A 22,983-nucleotide genomic window follows, 5' to 3' on the forward strand; every position below is an offset into this window, starting at 1 on the left:
AACTTATATTAATTTTATTGAATCCATTTGGATTTTATCTTGTGCTGTGCGCTGTGCGGTATCGATATAGGTTTGTATGACGTTTTCTAAATCTGTGAGCTCCTATGATATAAAAAACAAATGATTATTTATGCCTATTATTCGAATTATTACTATGCATACCTGCCTATACTCGATATCTGAATTAGCATTCGATTTCAATCCATGCAACAAAAGATCTAATGTATGTACTGACACAGATAATTTCCTGGTTTTAATCGCAATTGTATGTTTAAAACTGAAATATTCGCTTCTAGCTTCCAACAGTGAATGTGGTTGATGTTGTTGTTGTAGCAGTAACTTTGCCCTGTTAGTGTAGTGTAATAACCGGTCGTCTTCGTCTAGCTCATCTAACGGTACGCCCAGGAAACTAGCTGTTTTGACAGGTTGGGTCCAGAGGGAGAGGTGTGTTAGATGAATGGGTGTACCATAATGGGGCATGTGAAAAGGTGGTAAGTGTCGTTCGGGGTGCCTTCACATGCCGGGCATATGTTTCGTATGTCGGGGTGATTCTGGATAAGTAGGAGTTTAACCTGCTACAGCATCCAGAACGTAATTGCGCCAAGGTTACGCGAGACTCTCGGGCAAGTTGGAGCTCTTTGTTTGTTTGTTGTTTAACAGTAATAGTAGCCCCGCCAGTGTCGGACATATCACCGGTCGTCTTCGTCTAGCTCATCTAGGGGTAGGCCCAGGAAACATGCTGTTTCGACGGGATGGGCCCAGAAGGAGAGGGGTGTTAGATGAGTCGGTTTTAGGGGGCATGAGAAAAGGTGGTTAGTGTCGTGCGGGGCGCCTTCACATGCCGGACATATGTTTGCTATGTCGGGGTCGATTCTGGATAGGTAGGAGTTTAACCTGCTACAATATCCAGAATGTAATTGTGCCAGTGTTACACGTGTCTCACGAGGAAGCTGGAGCTCTTCATCTGATGTATGTGGTGGTTGGACTCCGATTACGGCATTCACAGGACGGGAACTTAAGAAGGTGGTGACGCTCCCCGGTGAATGTCGTTTAATGACTGTCTAAACACTGTCAGGTCCAGTAGATTGCGGTCAGTTTTGTCCTGGATTTCGTCAGCGTAGTCTAAAAGGTGTCTCCTGACGTGCCTGGGAGGCGGCTCAGGCTCAAGCAGGTGTCTGCAGGAGTGAAACCTGTGGTAACAACCCAGCAGGAACTGCTTGCCGAGCAGTTTGTTGTGCTCCGCTACTGGGAGCATTTGTGCCTCGTTATGCAGGTGTTGAATGGGATACATCAGGAGGCAACCGGTCGCTGTCCGAATGGCGGTATTTTGACATGTCTGTAGCTTTATCCACTGCGTGTTACTAGTTCCAGGCGACCAGACGGGCGCTGCATAGTTCAGAACCGGCCGACCAATTGCCTTAAATGTCGATAGCAACAGTGTGTGTCTTTGCCCCAAGTGCTGCCGGCAAGCGATTTGAGGACTTTGTTGCGGTTTTGGACTTTAGTGGCAATTGCGGTTGTGTGCGCAGAGAAGGAGAGCAAACTGTCAAAGGTTACACCTCCTTTGTCCAGGTGGTTAAGAGGGTTGCCGTGGATTTAGTGGGGGAAAGTTTGAGATTCCTCGCAGTGAAAAAGCGAGAAAGGTCGGTGAGGTAGTTGTTCAGTTTGGAACACAGGCCAACGATGTCATTGCCCGATGCCATTATCGTACAGTCGTCGGCGTATGAGACCAGTCAGACTCCCTCTGGTGGCTGGGGGAGTTTCGAAATATAGAAATTAAAAAGCAAGGGTGAAAGGACACCACCCTGCGGTACTTCTTGCTTTATTTTTCTCTGTTTGAAGTTTGGTCTCGAAATATCACCGACGAGTGACGACCACTCAGGTAGTTCGCGGTCCACCTCTTCAGCCCTGGCGGAAGTGTCGACTGTAAAATATCATCTAGTAGCGTGGAAATGGCTGACTGTGTCGAAAGCCTTCTTCAGGTCCAACGCTACTAGGACAGTCCTCTCGCAGGGGCAATTTTGGTTAAGCCCGCGGTTTATTTGGGCGTTTATGGCGGTGAGTGCCGTGGTGGTGCTATGCACTCGTCGGAAACCGTGCTGATGTGGGGCTGGGGCCAAGTGTTTCGTGAAGAGTGGGAGTAGGAGGGCATCAAGTGTCTTTACTACTGGGGAAAGGAGAGTTATGAGACGATAAGACTCCCCTTGGTTGGCGGGTTTCCCAGGTTTGAGTAGTGGGAACACTCTCCCTGCTTTCCACTTGTCAGGGATGATGAGAGTGGCCAGGGACAGATTGAAGACCTTAGTGAGGTATTCTACTCCCAAAGGACCCAGCAGCTTGATGGTTTCATGTGTTCGATGGCCCCCTGAACCTCGTCGCTGGTGAAAGTAAGCGGTGCACTGTTGTATGGCAGTTTGTGCAACCGTCTGGTAGCACGACGTTTGGTTCTGGCGACCGGAGGATGCAGTATGAAAAGCCGGCTAAAATAGCTCGCGCATCTCTTCGGGTCCGACGAAATGCAACCGTTGAAGGTGATATCCACCTTGTCGTTGTGCTTCGTCGGGTTCGACAGGGACCTAACGGTGGACCAGAGCTTACTCACCCCAGAGGTGAGGTTACAGGTCTTCAGGTGCTCAGCCCATTTGGTCCGCTTATGTTGATTTACCAGTTGCCTGATCTCCTAATTGAGATCCCTTATGCGGGGATCCCCGAGATCGGCCTTGCGTAGGTGGTCACGCTCGTTTGCCAAGCTGGCTTCTTTGGTTGGGAAATGAGGACGGATGTCCTTGAAACTTCCAGCTGGGACGAAGCGGGCCGCAGCAGATGTGAGCATCTTACGGAATGCGAGCGTTCACCTGCGCGCACATCGGTGGGGATGGGAAGAGCGGCGAAGGTGTCCTCGTTGAATTCCTTGAAGCCGGCCCAATTAGCTTTTTTAAAGATAAAAGAGGATCGGTGGTTCGCATAAACAAAGTCGGCAGGTCTCTCAATGGGAGATGAGATGATAATGGGCAAGTGGTCTGATGCAAGTGATAGCGTAGGCCGCCACGTTATGCTATTTATCAGACCCGCGCTAGCTATTGTTAGGTCAGGCGAGCTGCTGCAATTTCCCACTGCCCTGGTGGGGGCTTCGTTGTTGTTGTTGTTGTAGCAGTATCTTCGCCCTGTCAGTGTAGTGTAATTACCGGTCGTCTTCGTCTAGCTCATCTAACGGTAGGCCCAGGAAACTGGCTGTTTCGACGGGTTGGGTCCAGAGGGAGAGAGGTGTTAGATGAGTGGGTTTGATGGGGCATGTGAAAAGGTGGTTAGTGTCGTGCGAGGTGCCTTCACATGGTGGACATATGTTTAGTATGTCGGGGTCGATTCTGGATAGGTAGGAGTTCAACCTGCTACAGTACCCAGAACGTAATTGTGCCAAGGTTACGCGGGACTCTCGGGGAAGCTGGAGCTCTTCGCCTGCAATAGGTGGTGGTTGGACTCCGATAACGGCATTCGGGGGTCGGGAGCTTAAGAAGGTGGTAAGGGTCTCCCGATGAATGTCGTTAATAGCCTGTCTGTACACTGTCTGATCCTGGAGTGGTCTGTCTGTTTTGTCCTGGATCTCGTCCACGTAGTTGAGGAAGTGTCTCCTGATGGGCCTGGGAGGTGGCTCAGGCTCGAGCAGGTGTCAGCATGGGTGAGGCCTACGGTGACACCCTAGCAGAAACTGCTTGCCGAGCATTTTGTTGTGCTGCTTAACAGGGAGCATGTGAGCCTCGTCATGCAAGTGTTGAAATGGGGAAATCAGGAGACATCCTGTCGCGGTCCTAATGGCAGTATTCTGCCAGGTCTGGAGCTTCGTCCACTGCGTATCACTGGTTCCAGGCGACCAGACAGGCGCGGCATAGTTGACAGCAACATTTCTTTGTCTTCTGGGGTTATTAACCGTCGGTATTGGGGTATCATCGATGTGCACCTGAAGTTGCAGCTTGACCTCCTTTGTCCAGGTGGTAAAAAGGGTCGCCGTGGATTTAGTGGGAGAAAGTTTTAAGTTTCTCGCAGTGAAGAAGCGAGAAAGGCGGTCGAGGCAGTCGTTTACTTTAGAGCATAGGCCATAAATGTCATTGCCCGACGCCATTATCGTGCAGTCGTCGGCGTATGAGACCAGTGAGACTCCCTATGGTGGCTGGGGGAGTTTCGAAATATAGAAATTAAAAAGCAAGGGTGAAAGGACACCACCCTTCGGTACTCCTTGCTTTATTTTCCTCTGTTTTGAAGTTTGGTCTCGAAATATCACCGACGAGTGACGACCACTTAGGTAGTTCGCGGTCCACCTCTTCAGCCCTGGCGGGAGTGTCGACTGTAAAATGTCATTTAGTAGCGTGGCGTGGGTGACTGTATCGAAAGCCTTTTGTAGGTCCAACGCTACTAGGACAGTCCTCTCGAAGGGGCGGATTTGGTTTAGTCCGCGGTTTACCTGGGTGTTTATGACGGTGAGTGCCGTGGTGGTGCTGTGTACTCTACGGAAACCATGCTGGTGTGGGGCTGGAGTCAGATGTTCTGTGAGGAGTGGGAGTAGAAGGGCTTCAAGCGTCTTCACTACTGGGGAAAGGAGAGTTATCGGACGATAAGACTCCCCTTGGTTGGCGGGTTTCCCAGGCTTCAATAGTGGGATCACTCTCCCTAATTTCCACTTATCAGGAATGATGAGAGTGGCCAGAGACAGGTTGAAGGCCTTAGTGAGGTATTCTACTCCCAAAGGACCCAGCTTTTTCAACATCAGCATGCTTAGTCCGTCGGGCCAATGGCTTTTGATGGTTTCATGTGTTTGATGGCCCCCTGAACCTCGTCGCTGGTGAAAGTAAGCGGTGCACAATTGTATGGCAGTTTGTGCAACCGTCTGGTGGCACAACGTTTGGATCTGTCGACCGGAGGATGCAATATAAATTGCCGGCTAAAATAGCTCGCGGATCTCTTCGGGTCCAACGAAGTACGACCGACAGCGACCTTACGGTGGACCAGAGCTTGCTCACACCAAAAGTGAAGTTACAGGACTTCAGATGCTTTACCCATTTGATCCGCTTATGTTGGGTGACCAGTTGCCGGATCTCCGAATCGAGATCCTTTATTCGAGGATCCCCGGGATCGGCCTGGCGTAGGCGGTCTCGCTCGTTTGCCATAACAGCTGCTTCGGCTGGGAAATTGGGACATAATTCCCGGATCCGTCCAGCAGGTATGAAGCTAGCCGCGGCGGCTGTGATCGCCTTGCGGAATGCGCGTTCGCCTGCGCGCACATCGGTGGGAGTGGGTACGGCTGCGAAGATGTCCTCAGTAAATTACACTGGTTTACAGCCAAAATGCACCAGAGACGCCGTTATGAAATTCCTATGTAAAATCACCGTCTGATTCCGAAAATCAAGGTTATTTTTTATTCTATGGTAACGTTTTTGAGATATTTACGAATTACCGTTATTTCAAAAAAAAAAAAAATTCGGCTCACTTAATCATATATATCTCGAAAACGAATTGAGCGATTCCAAAACCGTTGAAAGCTTTTAAAAGGTAATAAAATTTGCTATAAACTGTGTGTAAAACACTTTTTGCTAGGCCCTGCAGATTTAAAGATAACGAGCTATCATAACGGATTTTTTTAATTTTTTTTGTAAAAATATAAAAAAATTTGTACTTTGAGAGAAAGGATCTCGAAAACTTTTTACTTTTTCGTATATTTTTTGTTTTCACTCTAAGCTCCGTTTTATTACAAAAAAAATAAACTTTGATTAAACAAAATCGATGAACTAATACAAAAGTTACAAGCATTCAAGTAAATATATCCATTTAATACTTAAGTACCCTACAAATAATACCATATGTACATATGATTCTGTCTTAACTCTATGATCTTATTTTATAATTGAAAAAGTTATGTGTCTTGTTTTGACGCTTATTTATAGAAGGATCGGTTTCTCTTATGAGAAACCAACAGTAATCACCCATCATAGCGACATCCCAGAATCCTTGATACCTACTTTCAATCATTTGCATTTGCTGGTGAAACCTTTCGCCATGCTCATCACTTTCGTCGCCAAGATTTTGCGGGAAAAAATTTAAATGGGAGTGCAGAAAATGAATTTTTAAAGACATATTTACTCCTGAAAGAAAATTAAAAAGGGAATTAGATAAATACATAAGTGACTCATTAGCATATAATTTTCTTAGGCTGGATTAATCTTCCAATTCAGAACAAATTTTGGTGGTTCTTGTTTGTTCGGAGCAGGGCAATAAATTCAGATTAAGGGCTATATGTTCTCATGTAAATTTAAAAATTTGCTTTCAAACTTTTTGTTTAGTTTTAATGTTAACTGAGCAAATGGTCTTATATGTGTTTTTTATTTACCCATTTCCGCATAGTTTTTGATTAAATCGTTTACTATCAGCTCGAAGTTAGGACTTTTGTGTTTGCCTAAAAAAGAAGTAACGACCTTTTCAAAAGAGTCCCACGCCGCTGCCTCCACTGGTGACAATAATTCTTTGAAATGGGTATTGGCCATTATTTTCCTTATTTGCGGCCCCACAAAAATCCCTTCCTTTATTTTTGCTTCTGAAATCTGTGGAAAGATTGTTTTCAAATAATGAAAAGCTTCGCCTTCTTTGTCCAAAGCCTTGACAAAGTTTTTGATAAGGCCGAGCTTGATGTGGAGCGGAGGTAGAATTATTTTTTCCTTCTTTATAAGTGGTGAGTATTTTATGTTATCCACCCCAACTTGAAACTCGATTCGTTCTGGCCAATCCTTTATGATGTAGTGGTCTTGACGTGCCCGGCTATCCCATTTGCATAGAAAGCAACAGTATTTTGTGTATCCAGATTGTAGACCACATAGCATTCCAACGACTTTTAGATCGGCACATATTTTCCAATCATGTTCTTCGTATTTAATTAATTTAAGCAATTTTTGCATTGTCTCATATGTTTCCTTCGTATTTACTGCATGCGCGATCGGGATAGATGGCTTTTGGTTGCCAATATGCAATAATACGGCCTTTAAACTTAATTTATTGGCGTCTATGAACAATCGCCACTCTTTTGAATCATATGGTTCACCAAACTGTTTAAATAGACCAGCAATGTTTTTGCAATAACAAATACTGTCCTTCTTCGTATAGTACTGGGAGAATTGTTCGTGACGAGTCCTATAATATGTTACCTTAACATCGGATGAAACAAATTTAAATTGTTGCATACGAGAGGCGTGTAGTTCGGCCTTTTCTTTTGACAATTCCAAATCCCTTATCCAATCATTGAGTTGTGCTTGTGACAAAGGGTTTCTTTCGTTTTCCGTTTGCAATTCAGTACAACATGATGCCGCGTAATCAGATACTGCTGTTGACAATGAAACTGGAGCCGGAACTAAAGTTAAATTTGATGCTGGCAATCTAGCTTCCGTTGAATTTAGTTCTGGTAATGACACTGTAGATACGCTCGCATAGGTTACTTTTCTTGACTTTCCAACCCCAAATACTTTTGTAGTACAAATATAGCAGTCCGTTGAATGGCAAGTTGGTTCCCTCCACTTCATTGGTGTAATAAATTTCATATGTCGTCTAAATAGATAGTTTAAGAAACTTGTCAGATATGCATTAAAAGAGAGCAAACTCCTAATTTTTATGATGTACCTTTTGGTTCCGGTTTCCGAAAATATCAATTCGACTCGACATGTGGTGCACACAGTATTCGGTGTCCATGGTTTTTCATTGTTTCTAGGCTCAATTCCATAACACTTATGGTATGCAAATTTCAAAGGATTTGAAAACACACGTCGCATCCTTTTAACGATAAACTCCCCGCAGATGAAACAGAACATATCTGGATCATTTTTACACTCAAATTCTCGCGCCCTTTTATTCATATTATATTTTTAAGCAAATGACGGATTATAAACTGCAATTAAAAAATGAACAGTATCCGGCGATCCTTGCAGAAATTATGAAGGAACGAGGCACATGTACTATTATTTATACTTACATAGATCACCTACCTATACAAAAAGGTTCCCTAGTTATACATAGAAAACACTACCTGCCTTAAACATATGATCTTGCTTGAAATGTGTCTGTGCTTGAGATAACGACACTAACAATTTTTTGTATCTAATAACCCTTCCAAAATCTACCTGAAACTAACTGATCTGCGAATACTAACACATATTACCAGTAGGGTACTTAACACGTTCCCTGTCCGCTGAGCCACATATGGTTCAGGAAACGTGCGCCTGATAAGCACTGATACGTTCCTGAGCCATATGTGTGTCAGCATAGAAAAAATTCCCTGAACCACATGTGTTTCATGAACATGCAGAAGCAAAAATGGACCATATGTGTTTCAGGTAGAAATACCCTACATCCGTTTTTTTTTTAGTTATTATTATTACTAAAGCTATCCTATGACTACAGAAAAAACCTTGTTGGACTTGACGGTCAATTTTGCATTTTTGTATTGGGACAGGGAACGTGTTAAGTATTAAATGGATATATTTACTTGAATGCTTGTAACTTTTGTATTAGTTCATCGATTTTGTTTAATCAAAGTTTATTTTTTTTGTAATAAAACGGAGCTTAGAGTGAAAACAAAAAATATACGAAAAAGTAAAAAGTTTTCGAGATCCTTTCTCTCAAAGTACAAATTTTTTTATATTTTTACAAAAAAAATTAAAAAAATCCGTTATGATAGCTCGTTATCTTTAAATCTGCAGGGCCTAGCAAAAAGTGTTTTACACACAGTTTATAGCAAATTTTATTACCTTTTAAAAGCTTTCAACGGTTTTGGAATCGCTCAATTCGTTTTCGAGATATATATGATTAAGTGAGCCGAATTTTTTTTTTTTTTGAAATAACGGTAATTCGTAAATATCTCAAAAACGTTACCATAGAATAAAAAATAACCTTGATTTTCGGAATCAGACGGTGATTTTACATAGGAATTTCATAACGGCGTCTCTGGTGCAGAAAAAAAGCTGAAATTTGTGATCCAGTGTTACGCGAATCTGGTCCAATCAGCTTTGTTAAAGTTGATGTATGACCGGTGATCCGCGGAAACAAAGTCGGCAGGTCTCTCGATCGAGATGATAATGGGCAAGTGGTCTGATGCAAGCGATAGCATAGGTCGCCAGGTTATGCTATTTATCAGACCAGCGCTAGCAATTGTTATGTCAGGCGGGCTGCTGCAATTGCCCACTACCCCAGGGGGGCGTCGCCGTTTACAGTGCTGAACGTCGAATCGTCTATCTGCTCTGCCAATAGCTGCCCCCTACGATCATTAGGCAGGCTTGAAGCCAAAGATCGTGATGCGCGTTGAAGTCACCTACTAGCAATCGGTTTTCTCCCCTGATGAGCGCACCAATATCAGGGAGATATCTTGCCGGGCAGTAGGTGACATGGGGTTTGTAAATATTATATATTTCGAACTCGGCATCGCCTGACCGGACAGCTATACCTTGACATTCTAAGGTGCTGTCCTTGCGGTCGATTCCATCATCGATGAGACGATACTGCACTGAATGGTGTACTATGAACGCTAGGCCACCACCATTGCCTCGCTCGCGGTCCTTTCGGTGCACATTGTAGCCGTCCCTGGTAATCAGGGTGAGCTAGCGTGTAGTTTTGTCTCCTGGACCGCAGCTATCTTGATTCCGAATCGACTCATGAAGTCGACTATCTCGTCAATCTTGCTCGTGAGTCCGTTGCAGTTTAGTTGCAAAAGCTTGAAGCTTCGCGGGAGTGTCGTCGTAATTCGGGTGGTGAGGGATGCGTGAGGCACTGGGGGCGGTTGCGGGTGCAGAGCTCTGCAGCAGGGGGCAACGTATTCGCGTGTCCACTCACGGGTGGTGTGCAGGCCGGAACACCTTCGAAAATTGCATTGTACAGTTGTCAAGTTCCGAGGAACTAAGGTCTGACACACGGAGCAGACTGTGCGGGGGACCAAGAGCTGCTGGTTTGTCCCCGCACTGGGGTAGGAGCAGGAGGGTTGTGGGTTAGTGAGGGAGTTGTGTTGCTCTTGGGGGCTCCTTACCGTTGAGGTGTTGTTTGTGGCGGCAGTGTGATGTGCCGGCACTGAGGGCAGTCTAGCCATAGAGGCGGTGGCCGCCTGTGAGCGGGAGCAACACGTGGCCACATACCTTGTGGACCACTCCCTGTGTGTCTTAAGGCCTGAGCAGGTCTTAAGATGGCACCACCCCTTGCACTGGTTACACCTAACCGAGATGGAGTTCGGGTGAAGCCGTTTGTGGCAAATGCAGCAGTAGAATACTTCTGGTCCGGGATTGGGTTCGACGCCACCCCGAAAGAGAAGTATTTGGAGCAAGCTAACTGCAATGAGTTGCTCCTGTGACGAAAGATTGGGGGTAAAATACGGTACACTAGACAGGGCTAGTATACTGGGGCGGCAGTCCTTGGTCGGGAAAGCCCCGAGTCATTCCGGTAACGTAGGACCGGCTGCCATGGGAATGGTGGGGGCTTCGTCGTTCACAGTGCTGAAATCACAGTGTCGAATCGTCTATTTGCTCTGCCAATTTCTGTCCCCTACGATCGTTTGGCAGGCTTGAATGCCAAAGATCGTGATGCGGATTGAAGTCACCTACAACCAATCGGTTTTCAACTCTGATGAGCGCACCTATATCAGGGTGATATCCTGCCGGGCAGCAGGTGTTAAAAATTTCGAGCTCGGAATCGCCTGTCCGGATAGCTATGCCTTGACATTCTAAGGTGCTGTCCCAGCGGTCGATCCCTTCATCAATGAGACGATACTGCACTGTGTGGTGGACTATAAACGCTAGGCCACCACCATTGTCTCGCTCGCGATCATGTCTGTGCACGTTATAGCCACCCCTGGTGATCAGAGAAGACCTAGCGTGCTGCTTGGTTTCCTGGACCGCAGGTATTTTGATACTGTGCCGGCTCATGAAGTCAACTATCTCGTCGACCTTGATCTTGAGTCCGTTACAGTTGAATTGCAGAAGCTTAAAGCTTCTGGGTGAGGTCGTTGCAACTCGGGGGGTGAGGGACGTGTGGGGTTGTCTGCGTTGGTCCTGCTGTGCGTTCCGCAAAAGTTGTTGTGGCCTGACGTTGACGGGTGGCCCCGCCACAGGGGGTGTTGCGGGTGCATAGCTCTGCAATAGGGGGCAGTAATCGCGTGTCCACTCACGGGTGGTGCACAAGCCAGAGCACCTCCGAAAATGGCACTAGCCATTGCAAGAATTGCACTGGACTGTTGTTAGGTTCTGAGGAACTACGGTCTGACACACGGAACAGACTGTGCGGGAGGCCAAGAGCTGCTGGTTTGTCCCCGCACTGGGGTAGGAGCAGGAAGGTTGTGGGTCAGTGGGGGAGTTGTGTTGCGCCTGAGGGATCCTTACAGCTAAGGTATGGTTGGCGGCGGCAGTGTGGCTTACCGGCACTGATGATGGTATCGCCGTTGAGGCAGGGGCCGCCTGACGGCGGGAGCAACACGTGGCCCTATACCTTGTGTACCACTCCCTATGAGTCTCAAGGCCTGAGCAGGTCTTAAGATGGCACCGAGGTGGAGTTCGGGTGGAGCCGTTTGTGGTAGATGCAGCAGTAAAATACCTCTGGTCCAGGGTCTGGTTCGACGCCAGCCCTGAAGAGAAGTAATTGGAGCAAATCTGCTGCAAGGGATTGCTCCTGTGACGAAAGATTGGGGGTGGGATACGGTACACTAGACAGGGCTAGTTTACTGGGGCGGCAGCCCTTGGTCAGGAAAAAAACCCGAGTCATTCCGGTAAAGTAGAACCGGCTGCCATGTGGTAATTGGCAGCTTTAATTAAGGAATTATGTTTGACGAACATATTCAAGAGCTCTGGACAATTCGCCAACTGTTGGTATGCAAGTTTTTAATAAATTATATAAAACGTTTTTATAGCAAATTTCATACCTTTTAGTCCTTATATAGCCATTGCGGTATAAAAGCGTTGAGACTTAGCAGCTTGTTTGCTATATGTTTACATACGCTAGTAGAATTTTCTAACTCAGGATCATAAATGAGTTTTTGTAACAGTGATCGGGCCAGATTGGTTGCTTTATTGCGATGAAGCAAATCTAAATTATAGAAAAAATCATATAGCAAAGAAAATGTTTGTATAGAAACTACTTTTTCTCACCAGCCATTTCACTTTCCTGTGACCACGCTCATGCTTCATTGGCGCTTCCTTGGTAATGTGGCGTACCCATATGAGAAGAGGTGATAATCCGAAGCCAGTAAGCAGCTTCAATGCAGCAGTATATAAACCACCACCAGATAAAATTATTGCCAATTCTTGTGGACCTGCATTAATAAATGTTTGTACGTCTTTTCGATAATCAGCGAATGATCCTTTGTATGATGTTTTAATTTTCAATACAAAGAATATATGCAGTTTCTTACTTTACTGCAGTTATTCGACGGACAGTTTCCGTGTTTTCACTTGTTAATACTTTACTGAACAGCTGCTTTATTTGAGCCTAAAACACTAATTGAATTGGATTAGAAAACATGTTTAAAAACATTACTTTAATAGGGTATGCTTACTATTCAAAGAAAATTTTTAATCAACCTTTTGTAACCCATTATCCTCTGTTTCCCTTTCTTGATTTTCAACCGCTTGTTGAGATAGCGTATGCGGAAGAGAATCCTAGATTTGAAAAAAAGCCGTTTCACATCTTTTGGAAGTTCAAAACCAAATGCTGACGGATATTTTTCAATCACAAATGTAAACATACGAATGTAAACATACCAATACAAACAATGCATGTAATTTGGACGTAGTTTATATTAACGGCGAAAAATTCAGCTGGGTGGTTGCCATCACCTGTAAAATAAATCTACCTTGGTATGTACCCACCCCTCGCGGTGAACATATTAAACACATTAAGATGCGATTGCATTTAAATAGACATATACAATTTTTGGGTGGCAGGTCACATTGTCGGGTATCTCATTGGGCCTTGAAAATTTCTCATAGCCAATTAATAAAAAAAAAAAAATTAAAGGCGTAGTGCATTTCCATTAACACAAAAAAAAATTTTGTTTTGGTTTTCTTCGCTGCACTGACCAGCCAATGCACCACTACCAATGCATTCCACAAAGCTAATTAAGCAATCATAAAGCCGTGTACACACTAAAATTTTCGGTTTTAATAAATTAGCCAATTAATTCAAAATCTTTTTTTTTAACAAAACAAAAACAGTTAATTAAATATATTTCGCCACCCTGCAACGTCATGATATCTTTACAGATAATATAAAAAATGGCGCGGTACGATGTTATGAGGAAAAAGGCTGAGCTCCACCCCCATCACTACCCCACAGCATACCGTTTATGCGATGCAAAACATCCAATACGCCTCTGCCTAGTTTTCCGTGGAAAAAGAAAGCCCAGTAGATAGGCTTCGGGAAAAGCTTCTGGGCCACTATTGCGCGAATTGCTTTTCAATGGCCCACAAAAACGCGCCATTGCACAAGCGAGGGAAGGTGCAGATGATGCGGCGAGAAACATCATACCATGCTACATATACCAGAGGAACGACGTTCGTGGAGCCAGCAAATCGCTGATGAGGACAGCCACGCGATATCGATAAATGCGTCAGACATCACATCGGAGACACCGTCTCCCGATCGAAACGCGACTGGAGCGAAAACCAGGACTTTCCGCCCAATTGTGCCCACAACGGAAACAAGGCCTTTCCGCCCTAGCGAACGCCGGCGCGAGCGTGGATCGGAAACCATTCGACCACGTACGCAAACGTCGTTGGTGCGTCAACAATCAACACGCAATGTTAGACTGGCGACTAGGCCTCATCAGCCAACACGACCGCCCGCTTTCCGAGCAAAATGTTTAACCCCGGGACAGGCGCCACGACCAGTGTCAACGATATTGCCAACATAATGATGCCCGAACCCTACCCCGCTCTCTCAGTACCATCCTTTGGCTGGGTATTATCCGAGGTCTGTCTATTAGACTAAATTAAAATATTTTTACCACAATATTGTACTGAACTTACCCTAATTTGAAAAATGCGAATTATCAATTATTTAATAAATCTCTAAAATATTCCAATATAATTACTTTTACTCTTTTTTTTGTGCAATAAATAGATCCACGGACTTAATATCTATCTCTTTGCAGCAACTTTTGAGTCGATACCGGCGGGCTCAGGCTCAATAAACAACCCGAACGTTGGCTGACCCCACCGTCTAAGCATTTTTTCTTTTTTTTATTTTGTCGAGACACCTAGCAAGTGCAGCACTCAGATATTCATTAAGTCCATTATACTACACTTGGATTCCCTTTTAATTTTCTTTAAATCTACCCGATCTCCGAAGAAATCTGAGTAGATCTTGTGGTGCCGAGGAGCCAAGATGGTCGCTTCTTAACACATCAGTGCCAAAGACCTCAAACCTGATTCGAGCGAAGGTGGGGCAGACGCACAGGAAGTGGTCCGCCATCCACCAAGCTGGGCAGAGTACACTGTCTGAGATGCCGAACCATTCTATGTGTGTCGCCCACTGAAAGTGGCCCGTTATCAGTCCAACCAGCCGTCTGCACTCCCCTCTGCTTAATGACAGAAGGGTTTGCGACAGTCGATCGGACATGACAGGTAACATCAGTAAAGTCCATCTGCAGCCTCTCTCAGCCTGCCAAGCTCACTTGTGGGTTGTAGTTACCCATTTGCTAACCGTGGCTTCGATGGCCGCAGAAGGGAGTGGCCAAACGGACTCTGGGCCAAAGAAGTTAGCCTCAGAGCCCATCTTAGCTAAGGAGTCAGAGGTCTCGTTAGCCACGATACCCACGTGCCGCGGGACTCATATTAGCATGAGGCTGTTATGTTTACCGACATAGTTCAGCCTGGATTTATAAGACTCGACTACCCCTTATGTGGTTGGGGGCTGTCTAAGGCCATAAGCGCAGCTTGGCTGTCACTGTAGACACATAGAGATCTGCCTCTGCATCGGCTTTCCACAACAAAGTTCATCGCTTCTTCAACTGCATACACCTCGGCTTGAAACACAGATGCATGCATTCCAAGAGCAAAGTGCAGTTTTGTCCTGATGGATTTCACGTAGACCCCAGAGCCGAAGCCACGCTCGGTCCTGGAGCCATCCGTGAATATGCGAAAACCATGTTTGCCGGGCTCATTTTCTGAGTTTGACCACGACTGAGCCTCTAGCAGCACTACACTGTATCTCTTTTCAAGTACGACTCTTGATGGCATGGAGTCAAGGGGCAAGGAGAGAATCGTTGGATCGAAGTCCATGACTTCTCTGTATTCGAATGCCGGACAGGGGCCGTACCAGTTCCATTGTGTTTCATCCGCATTGGCCATCTCTACCCTAGCAACAAGGTTTTGCAGTGGCAACTCGCAGGAATTTCCACTTTGATAGGCATGCTGAAATGAAGACAGAGGGTGAGCCTTAGCCACTTCTGACGTATGAGCAATTTCACTAGTGGCTGGTGAAGGCGAACCTCACAATCCTCCAAGAGCGTGGTGTGTAGGCCAGTGCCAGGCATGCAGAGAAGATTTTCTTCAGGGCTGCTGTCACGGCCTCTGCGCCTTCCTTCAGCATGGCATGATATATGCCATCTGGTCCGGGCGACTTGTAGCCGCCAAAAGATTTGATGGCAAATCGAATGGCGGCCTCATTCACCACAGATCTGGCAACGTACCAGTCATGCCGAGAAGGTGTGGCAGCTCTGACAACCGCCTCTATCAATAAGGGCTGTTGCCGGCTGATAACCAGTGAGATTCCATCAGCAAGCTGAGTGTCTCACTTTGCAGCTCTGTGAAGGAGCCATCAGATTTCCTAAGTGACCCCAGCTTTGCAGTTGGGTCCCTTTTCAGGATCCTAACCAATTTCGCCGTGTCACTCAGAGATTCAATACCGCTGCAGAATTCCCGATATGAGGCTCTTTTCGATTCCTGAATAAGCCTCTTGTAGTTCTTCTGAACATCACGGCATCGCTCCCAGCAAGGTTAGTGTTGATGGCCCGGTTTAGAAGTTTTCTCGACTCACGCCTCAACACCTGGAGCTCTCGATTCCACCAAGGAACGGGAGTCCGGTTAGGGGGAGGTCGAATTGGACAGGCTGACTCGAAACAATCAGTTAGGGCAGCGTTGAGTTTCTCAACAGCCGCCTCAATGCTCTGTTCTTTCGTCACGTCAAGATCCCGCAACGCACCCTAAACTTCTGCCAGTCTGTTTTTCTGGGGTTTGTAGGAGGCAATGGCGTTTGTGCCTCCTCACCACACTGAAACTCAATGTAACTGTGGTCTGAGCACGAATCTCCGGTAAGGACTCTCCAGTTCTTGATTGCCCACCCAAGTTTTGAGTTTGTTAGGGTGAGATCAATCACCTCATGCTTTCTAGCAGTTATAAACGTTGGCTGTCTAGGCAAGAGGACGCGATAAATTTGAATAGCCTAGAGCCCCGTCCATTGCACTTACCTCAGATTGTATGCTGGGCATTAGCATCTTAACATAGAACAAGGCCCAAATTCCGCCGCTCACAGAACCTCACGAGACTAGTGGCCTTCGCAGGTGGTGGCCCTTCCAGAGCATCGTAAGGAAAATAAGCAGATGGAACCACAAACTTCGACCATCCGTTTCCACGACAGTCGGTTCTACATTACCGAAACGACCCGGATTTATATCCGGCCAAGGACTGTCATTCCAGCAGCATTCCCCGTATGTAAGTATGGGGAATGTTTATGCTGCTACAACAACCACAACAACCATCCGCGTCTATCTCTGTAACACACCTCAGCCGCTACCAGGTTTTGACAACACAATTGCGCAATACCCATCACAGTGAGATTGGATGATACTTTAAGACCGGTCCTAGGTCTAGTCGAGCTCCTGTCAGATAATAACGAGGACCCTTTCAACGCGCTTAAGCCACAGGAGCGGCCTCCAAAGAGCCAGGGCTCTTGCACTGTTGCTATGTGGAGCAATGTGTGCAGCTGGGTAAATCTTCTACTTAGTAGTGCGGTAGCGGCTTTGGAATGGTGCAAGTTAATCTGCGTCACCGTTAAAGAACAATAGCAACAGGAACCGTCCGAGCCAATCATTTGGGAAAGACGTGAAAACTGGCCGTCTCAAAGAAGAGACTCAGACGGTTCCCGTACCGTGAGCCCATGACATCAACACTGGCACAATCCACTCGCACCACAAGAGCATCCCCTTCCTTTCCTTCCCGGTTTTTGCCCTTGGTGTTCTGTGCCCGGATTCTGGGCATGTAGACAGGATAGGACATCTGCCGTAGACAGGTCTGGATCCGAGATCCAGGAGATGACCTTCTTGAGGGGTACACTCTCTTCGCTATAGACTGCGAAGCGAGTGGTCCCCATGGGGGGCATGTTATTGACCACGGTCCTGATCCACTCGAAGTTGGCCAGAGACGCACACGTCACCCTTATGGTGCCGTCCTTTGTCTCATCACGTTGGCTTCCTAGCATACTTATTGCTTGTCGCAAGATGGCCGGCATGTTTAGGCCACACCCTAAGTTCTAAAAAATGTTCAGCCACCCTAATGTTAATTGTGCCTACCGTTCCGACTGTTGTAAACCACCTCTTCCAGTCGCTGCTACGTTAAGGCCGGCTTGTCGCAAGATGGTCGGCATGTTTAGGCCACACCCTAAGTTCTAAAATATGTTTAGCCACTCTAATGTTAATTGCGCCTACCGTTCCGACTGTTGCAAACCACCGGTTCCAGTTGCTGCAACGTTAAGGCCAAATTAGAAGACCAAGGATCAGGACGTGTGAGCCATCGGAGGTAAGATTCATAATAACTAATAAATTCCGTGTCATTGTATCATATACTCAATATACTTATATCTAAATATAAATAAAATATGACATCAACTAGACCTTAACACTTTCCTCTTTTCTATAAAAATATCATCGGAGCGACCGTGGAGGAACCATATTCAATTCTTACAACTGCGTCGCCATCCGATGATTACACATGGTTTTGCATTTCTTTAATATCAGTTCCACACACACCTTATTTTTGCACAGTTCCATTATTTTTGACGTGATAACATCTTAAAATTCAATGTAGCCGGCTGCACGCACTCAAAAAATGTGGCGTGACATTGCTCATACAGCGATACCTTGCTCATGCGGCGTTACCTTGCTTGAACTGCAAGCGAGAGCACGGGACGAACGACAAAGAGGCACAATCGGCCCCCGCGTTCGGCAACGTTCTAAATCTGGGTATCTCCTACTTGAGTGAGCATATATATGTATGTATATGTGCATATGTATATAAATTCACATATTTGTATTTGCATATGCCTTCTTCCTGTGTGCATGGTAATAAACCATTTCTCTATGAGGATTATTAATTTGATTTACTTGAAGAATTTAAAATAAACCAATTGTATCATCATCATCGTAACTGAATTTATAATTAGTGATGACTAGTTGTTAATAATACCTGTTGTTTTAATGTTTTTATTATTAATTTATTATTATAGGTACATATATGAAGGCAAAAATGTATGGTAATATTTACCACATACCTTATAAGATATGTTGTATACTAATCACTACATATTATAAAACAAAGTCGCTTTTTCTGTCCCTATGTCCCCTTGAATGCTTAAATCTTTAAAACTACGCAACGGATTTTGATGTGGTTTTTTTTAAAGATAGATTGATTGAAGAGGAAGGTTTATATCAATATAATGTGAAGAAATATATAAAGGGGGCGTGGCAATCGGTCAAAATGTGGCAAAAAAACATACATTTTTTGTTTTCACGGCATTAAATCATAAACGAATCAACCAAATAAAATGAAACTTTCTTGAAGTTTAACTTTGAAATATTTACTTTCGTTCTGCATCAAAAAAAAAAATTGATTTATTTGTTATTTAACCAAAATTGTTTAAACAAAAGTAGCTCTTTTTCCAAAAAAAGCTGTTTGTGTGTTTGTTCGCTGTCAACCGAATGAAGCAACAGGCGTTAAGCGATAATCTCACCACACCTCATTAATGTTGAATTACATCGTATGGTGACGTATGTATGTATGTATTTACGAATCGCTCGATTGTGATTCATCCCAACAACAGCGAATGCTTTTATCTGAGAATGTTACTTCATATTGTAAAAGGCCCAACATCCTTTGCTCACCTAAGAACTTCACAAGGCGTTGTTTACAATACTTATCAAGCAGCATGCAAAGCTATGGGGCTCTTGGAAGAAGATTCTCACTGGGAAAATACATTATCAGAAGCAGCTGTTTGTAGTTCAGCTACATCATTTGCCGTCATAGTAGTGTTTTGTAAAGTAACTGATTCTGTTAGTCTATGGAATAAATTTCAAGAAAATATGGCCAGTGATATTCTAATTCGGCGACGGCAAGAGTTAAACTCTGTTGATGTACAATATGACCAAAACATATTTGACGAAGAATTATTTGAATTAAAGAAAATAGTGCAATTAAAAAAAAAAAAAATGACGAAGAATTATTTGAATTAAACAAAATAGTGCAATTAAAAAAAAATAATAATTGGCGCGTACATTTCTGTTAGGTGTTTGGCCGAGCTCCTCCTCCTATTTGTGGTGTGCGTCTTGATGTTGTTCCACAAAGGAGGGACGTACAGTTTCTAGCCGAGTCCGAACGGCAGATATTTTTATGAGGAGCTTTTTCATGGCAGAAATACACTCGGAGGTTTGCCATTGCCTGCCGAGGGGCGACCGCTATTAGAAAAATGTTTTTTTTTTTATTAATTTTGCTTGCACCGAGATTCGAACCAACGACCTCTCTGTGAATTCCGAATGGTAATCACGCATCAACCCATTCGGCTACGGCGGGTAGTGCAATTAATTTCGAGTAAAACGATCAAGGATTTTGGGCTGCCGATGCCAGCTAATACTACTAACTCTGATTTAACTAAAAGTGCCGGATACACAAGAGAAACATCATACGATCAAACGAGACCTTTACAAAATATAGCTCAAGATGAGCCACGATTAAACATCGATCAGAAAAAAGTATTCACTACATTACTACCAACAATTAATAACAATGAAGGGAAATTGTTTTTGCTTGATGCTCCAGGAGGCACAGGAAAAACATTTTTAATCAATCTGCTTTAAAAAAAGGGAGATCTACCGGAAAATTTGCGTTAGCTGTTGCGTCATCCGGCATTGCCGCTACTCTTTTGGAAGGGGGCCGAACCGCACACTCTACATCCAGCTCCCGCTGAAAATCGCCAACGATTATGATAACAGCGTCTGTAGTGTTTCTAAACAGAGCAATACAGGAAAATTGATGCGTGACTGCTCATTAATAGTCTGGGACGAAGCTACCATGTCAAACAAGACGTCTGTTGCAGCACTGGATAGGACTATGCGCGATTTGCTCAACAAAAATTCACCTATGGGTGGATGTACAATTCTGTTATCAGGAGATTTCCGTCAAATCCTACCAGTTGTGACTCGAGGAACACGTGCTGACGAAACAAATGATTCGCTAAAAAGATCCCATCTTTGGTCGCATGTCAATAAATTAGAGCTTAAAACTAATATGAGGGTTTCGTCATCTTCACGTGAGAACAGGCTATTTCCAGAGATGCTGCTAAAAGTTGGCAATGGGAATTAACACAAAGTGAGGGAAGGATTAACCTAGAAAGCCTTTGTGTTTTGATAGACAACATCCAAGAGTTGGTCAACAATGTCTACCCTGACATTGATAACTTAAGTTATAAGACAATATCTTGGTTTAAAGAAAGAGCTATTCTGTCACCAACTAACGAACAAGTAGATAAAGTAAGTAACTTGAATATTTCAAAGATTGATGCGCCGACGAAAATATACTACTCGGTCGATACTGTTCTCGATTTGGAAGAAGCTGTTCATTTTCCTACAGAATTTCTAAATTCTTTGAACCCGTCTGGACTCCCTCCTCACAAAATGGAGCTGAAAATAGGGTTTCCTGTTATTTTATTAAGAAAACTAAATCCACCTAAACTTTGCAATGGCACGCGTTTGCTGGTAAAATCACTGAAAACTTTCATAATAGAGTGCACAATACTCACAGGATGTGGTACCGGAGAAGATGTATTGATTCCCCGAATCCCTCTGATACCATCGGATCTACCATTCCAATTTAAACGCTTACAATTTCCGGTAAAGACATATTTTGCAATGACCATTAATAAATCTCAGGGTCAAACCTGCCAGGCCTAGATTTGAGCGTTGATTGTTTTTCACATGACCAACTGTATGTCGCTCTTGCAAGAGTAACCTCTAGAGAAAACATGTTTGTATTGTCTAATGACAAGAAAGCTATGAACGTTGTATATAAAGACATTATGTAATATATTAATTGTTGTAAAAATGCAATAAGTAAATATGTAAAAGTGTAGGGTATGAATTTAGATATTCCAAAGATAGCAGGAAATCTTCATGCTGTAAAGAAACGGGAATTGTGTTACTCCAAATTTAACGCGTGCGGGCTACGGGCAGTAATGAATAAGCCAAAACTACTGGATCGATTTTAATCATTTTTTCAGTGAGTGACATAGGGTATATATTTATACCCGCGCAAAGCCGGGCGGGTTGCTAGTAAATGTATATAAACATGCATACATACATATACTTTGGTGCAATTTTCATAGTCTAATATACATATGTATGTCCTATGCCAATACATATAAACATGCATACATACAATTTCGCGCAATTTTCAAACAAAGAGAACATATCTATATAGAAAAGATGTCAAACTTCTTCTTGTGACAAAGAACTTTATTGAACTCTACTTTCTTACAAAACTCTTCTTAACTTAAAGCTTAACTACAATAATATTTAACATTTAATGAGAATGGGAGAAAGTAAAACTAGCAATGAATGTAGGAATGCATGTTGTGTGTATGTTGAGTGCGTGAGTAAGCGTGTGGGTGTAGAGTGTGAGAAAGTATGTTGTTGGTTTACATAAGAGTTAGCATAAGTAATTAAATATAAGAGTAGGTATAATATAGGAATAGGGTGATCATGTAACTCCTCCACCCTTAAGTTATTTGTGTCCTCGCAAATATCTATTTTAGTTTATTTTTAATTGTTGAAAGTAGTATGGTTAAGTTACAATGAAATTAATTAACATTTTCAGTGCTCAAGTTGTATTTTCGTTTAAATTGGCTTTTATAATATTTTATTTTTCTATTATTTGAAGAATCCACAACATAGTTACCTTGGCGATCATATTTTTCGAGTTTCTTATATTTAGGTTTTGTTTTCGCAATTTGCCTATTAAGAACAATGTTTTCTATTTGTTTTGGCTCAGCTTTTCTATCTTTATTCAACTTACTTATTCTTTTGATTTTTTGTTGTTCATATTCTTTGCATAATTTACTTATCTCTTCTTTATCATAATTTTTTATTATAAAATCAATTGGTCGCCTTTTTGTTGTAGAATGAATTGTTCTATTGTAAGCATTAAAGATTTTAAAAAGTTTCTCGTCTAAGTCTATTGTTTTTTTAGTGGTGTCAGCTTCTAATATCCGTAAATGTTCATTAAGCGTACCATGTAAGCGTTCAATGTCAGAATTACCTGTCTTAAGGTAAGGCGTGGTTACGTGTGGCTCAATATTTTCTTCACTTAAAAATAATTTAACAGCGCTATGTAGTATGCAACGCTCGTTATCGAAGATGAGTTTATTCATTTTCCCTAAAAATAAAATTCGTTCTTTTAAAGCTGCTAGAATCGCAATCCAATTTCTATCATTTAATTTATGAAATGTTGCATATTTCGAGAATTTGTCTATAGTGGTTAAATACATTTTATTTCTGCAAGGGTACCAAATATCTATGTGAACTATGTCATTAAAGTGTGTAGGGGTTTCTGTAATTTGATAAGGAAGTTTTAGGGGGTTTCTATCGTGCTTGGCTATAGCGCAAATCGAACAATTGTTAATGTAGAGTGTTATCATTTTATAAAGCTTCGGGTAAAAATA

General features: G+C 43.6%; 2 protein-coding genes across 2 annotated transcripts; both read right to left on the reverse strand.

Annotated features, from left to right (window-relative positions):
* Window positions 1-3: 3 nt before the first annotated feature.
* On the reverse strand, window positions 4-633 carry LOC129250638 (nuclear pore complex protein Nup160 homolog). Its single transcript, XM_054890244.1, has 2 exons — window positions 163-633; window positions 4-102 (listed from the first exon to the last, which is right to left on the reverse strand). The coding sequence occupies exons 1-2, from the start codon at window positions 478-480 to the stop codon at window positions 4-6; spliced, it is 417 nt and encodes a 138-aa protein (XP_054746219.1). The 5' UTR covers window positions 481-633.
* An 11,309-nt stretch (window positions 634-11,942) lies between these two features.
* LOC129250639 (uncharacterized) lies at window positions 11,943-22,692 on the reverse strand. Its single transcript, XM_054890246.1, has 3 exons — window positions 22,581-22,692; window positions 12,150-12,361; window positions 11,943-12,087 (listed from the first exon to the last, which is right to left on the reverse strand). The coding sequence occupies exons 1-3, from the start codon at window positions 22,690-22,692 to the stop codon at window positions 12,013-12,015; spliced, it is 399 nt and encodes a 132-aa protein (XP_054746221.1). The 3' UTR covers window positions 11,943-12,012.
* Between the last annotated feature and the right edge of the window lie 291 nt (window positions 22,693-22,983).

Source organism: Anastrepha obliqua, chromosome 6 (genome assembly GCF_027943255.1).
Source record: "Anastrepha obliqua isolate idAnaObli1 chromosome 6, idAnaObli1_1.0, whole genome shotgun sequence".
In the NCBI taxonomy this organism is placed as follows: Eukaryota; Metazoa; Arthropoda; class Insecta; order Diptera; family Tephritidae; genus Anastrepha; species Anastrepha obliqua.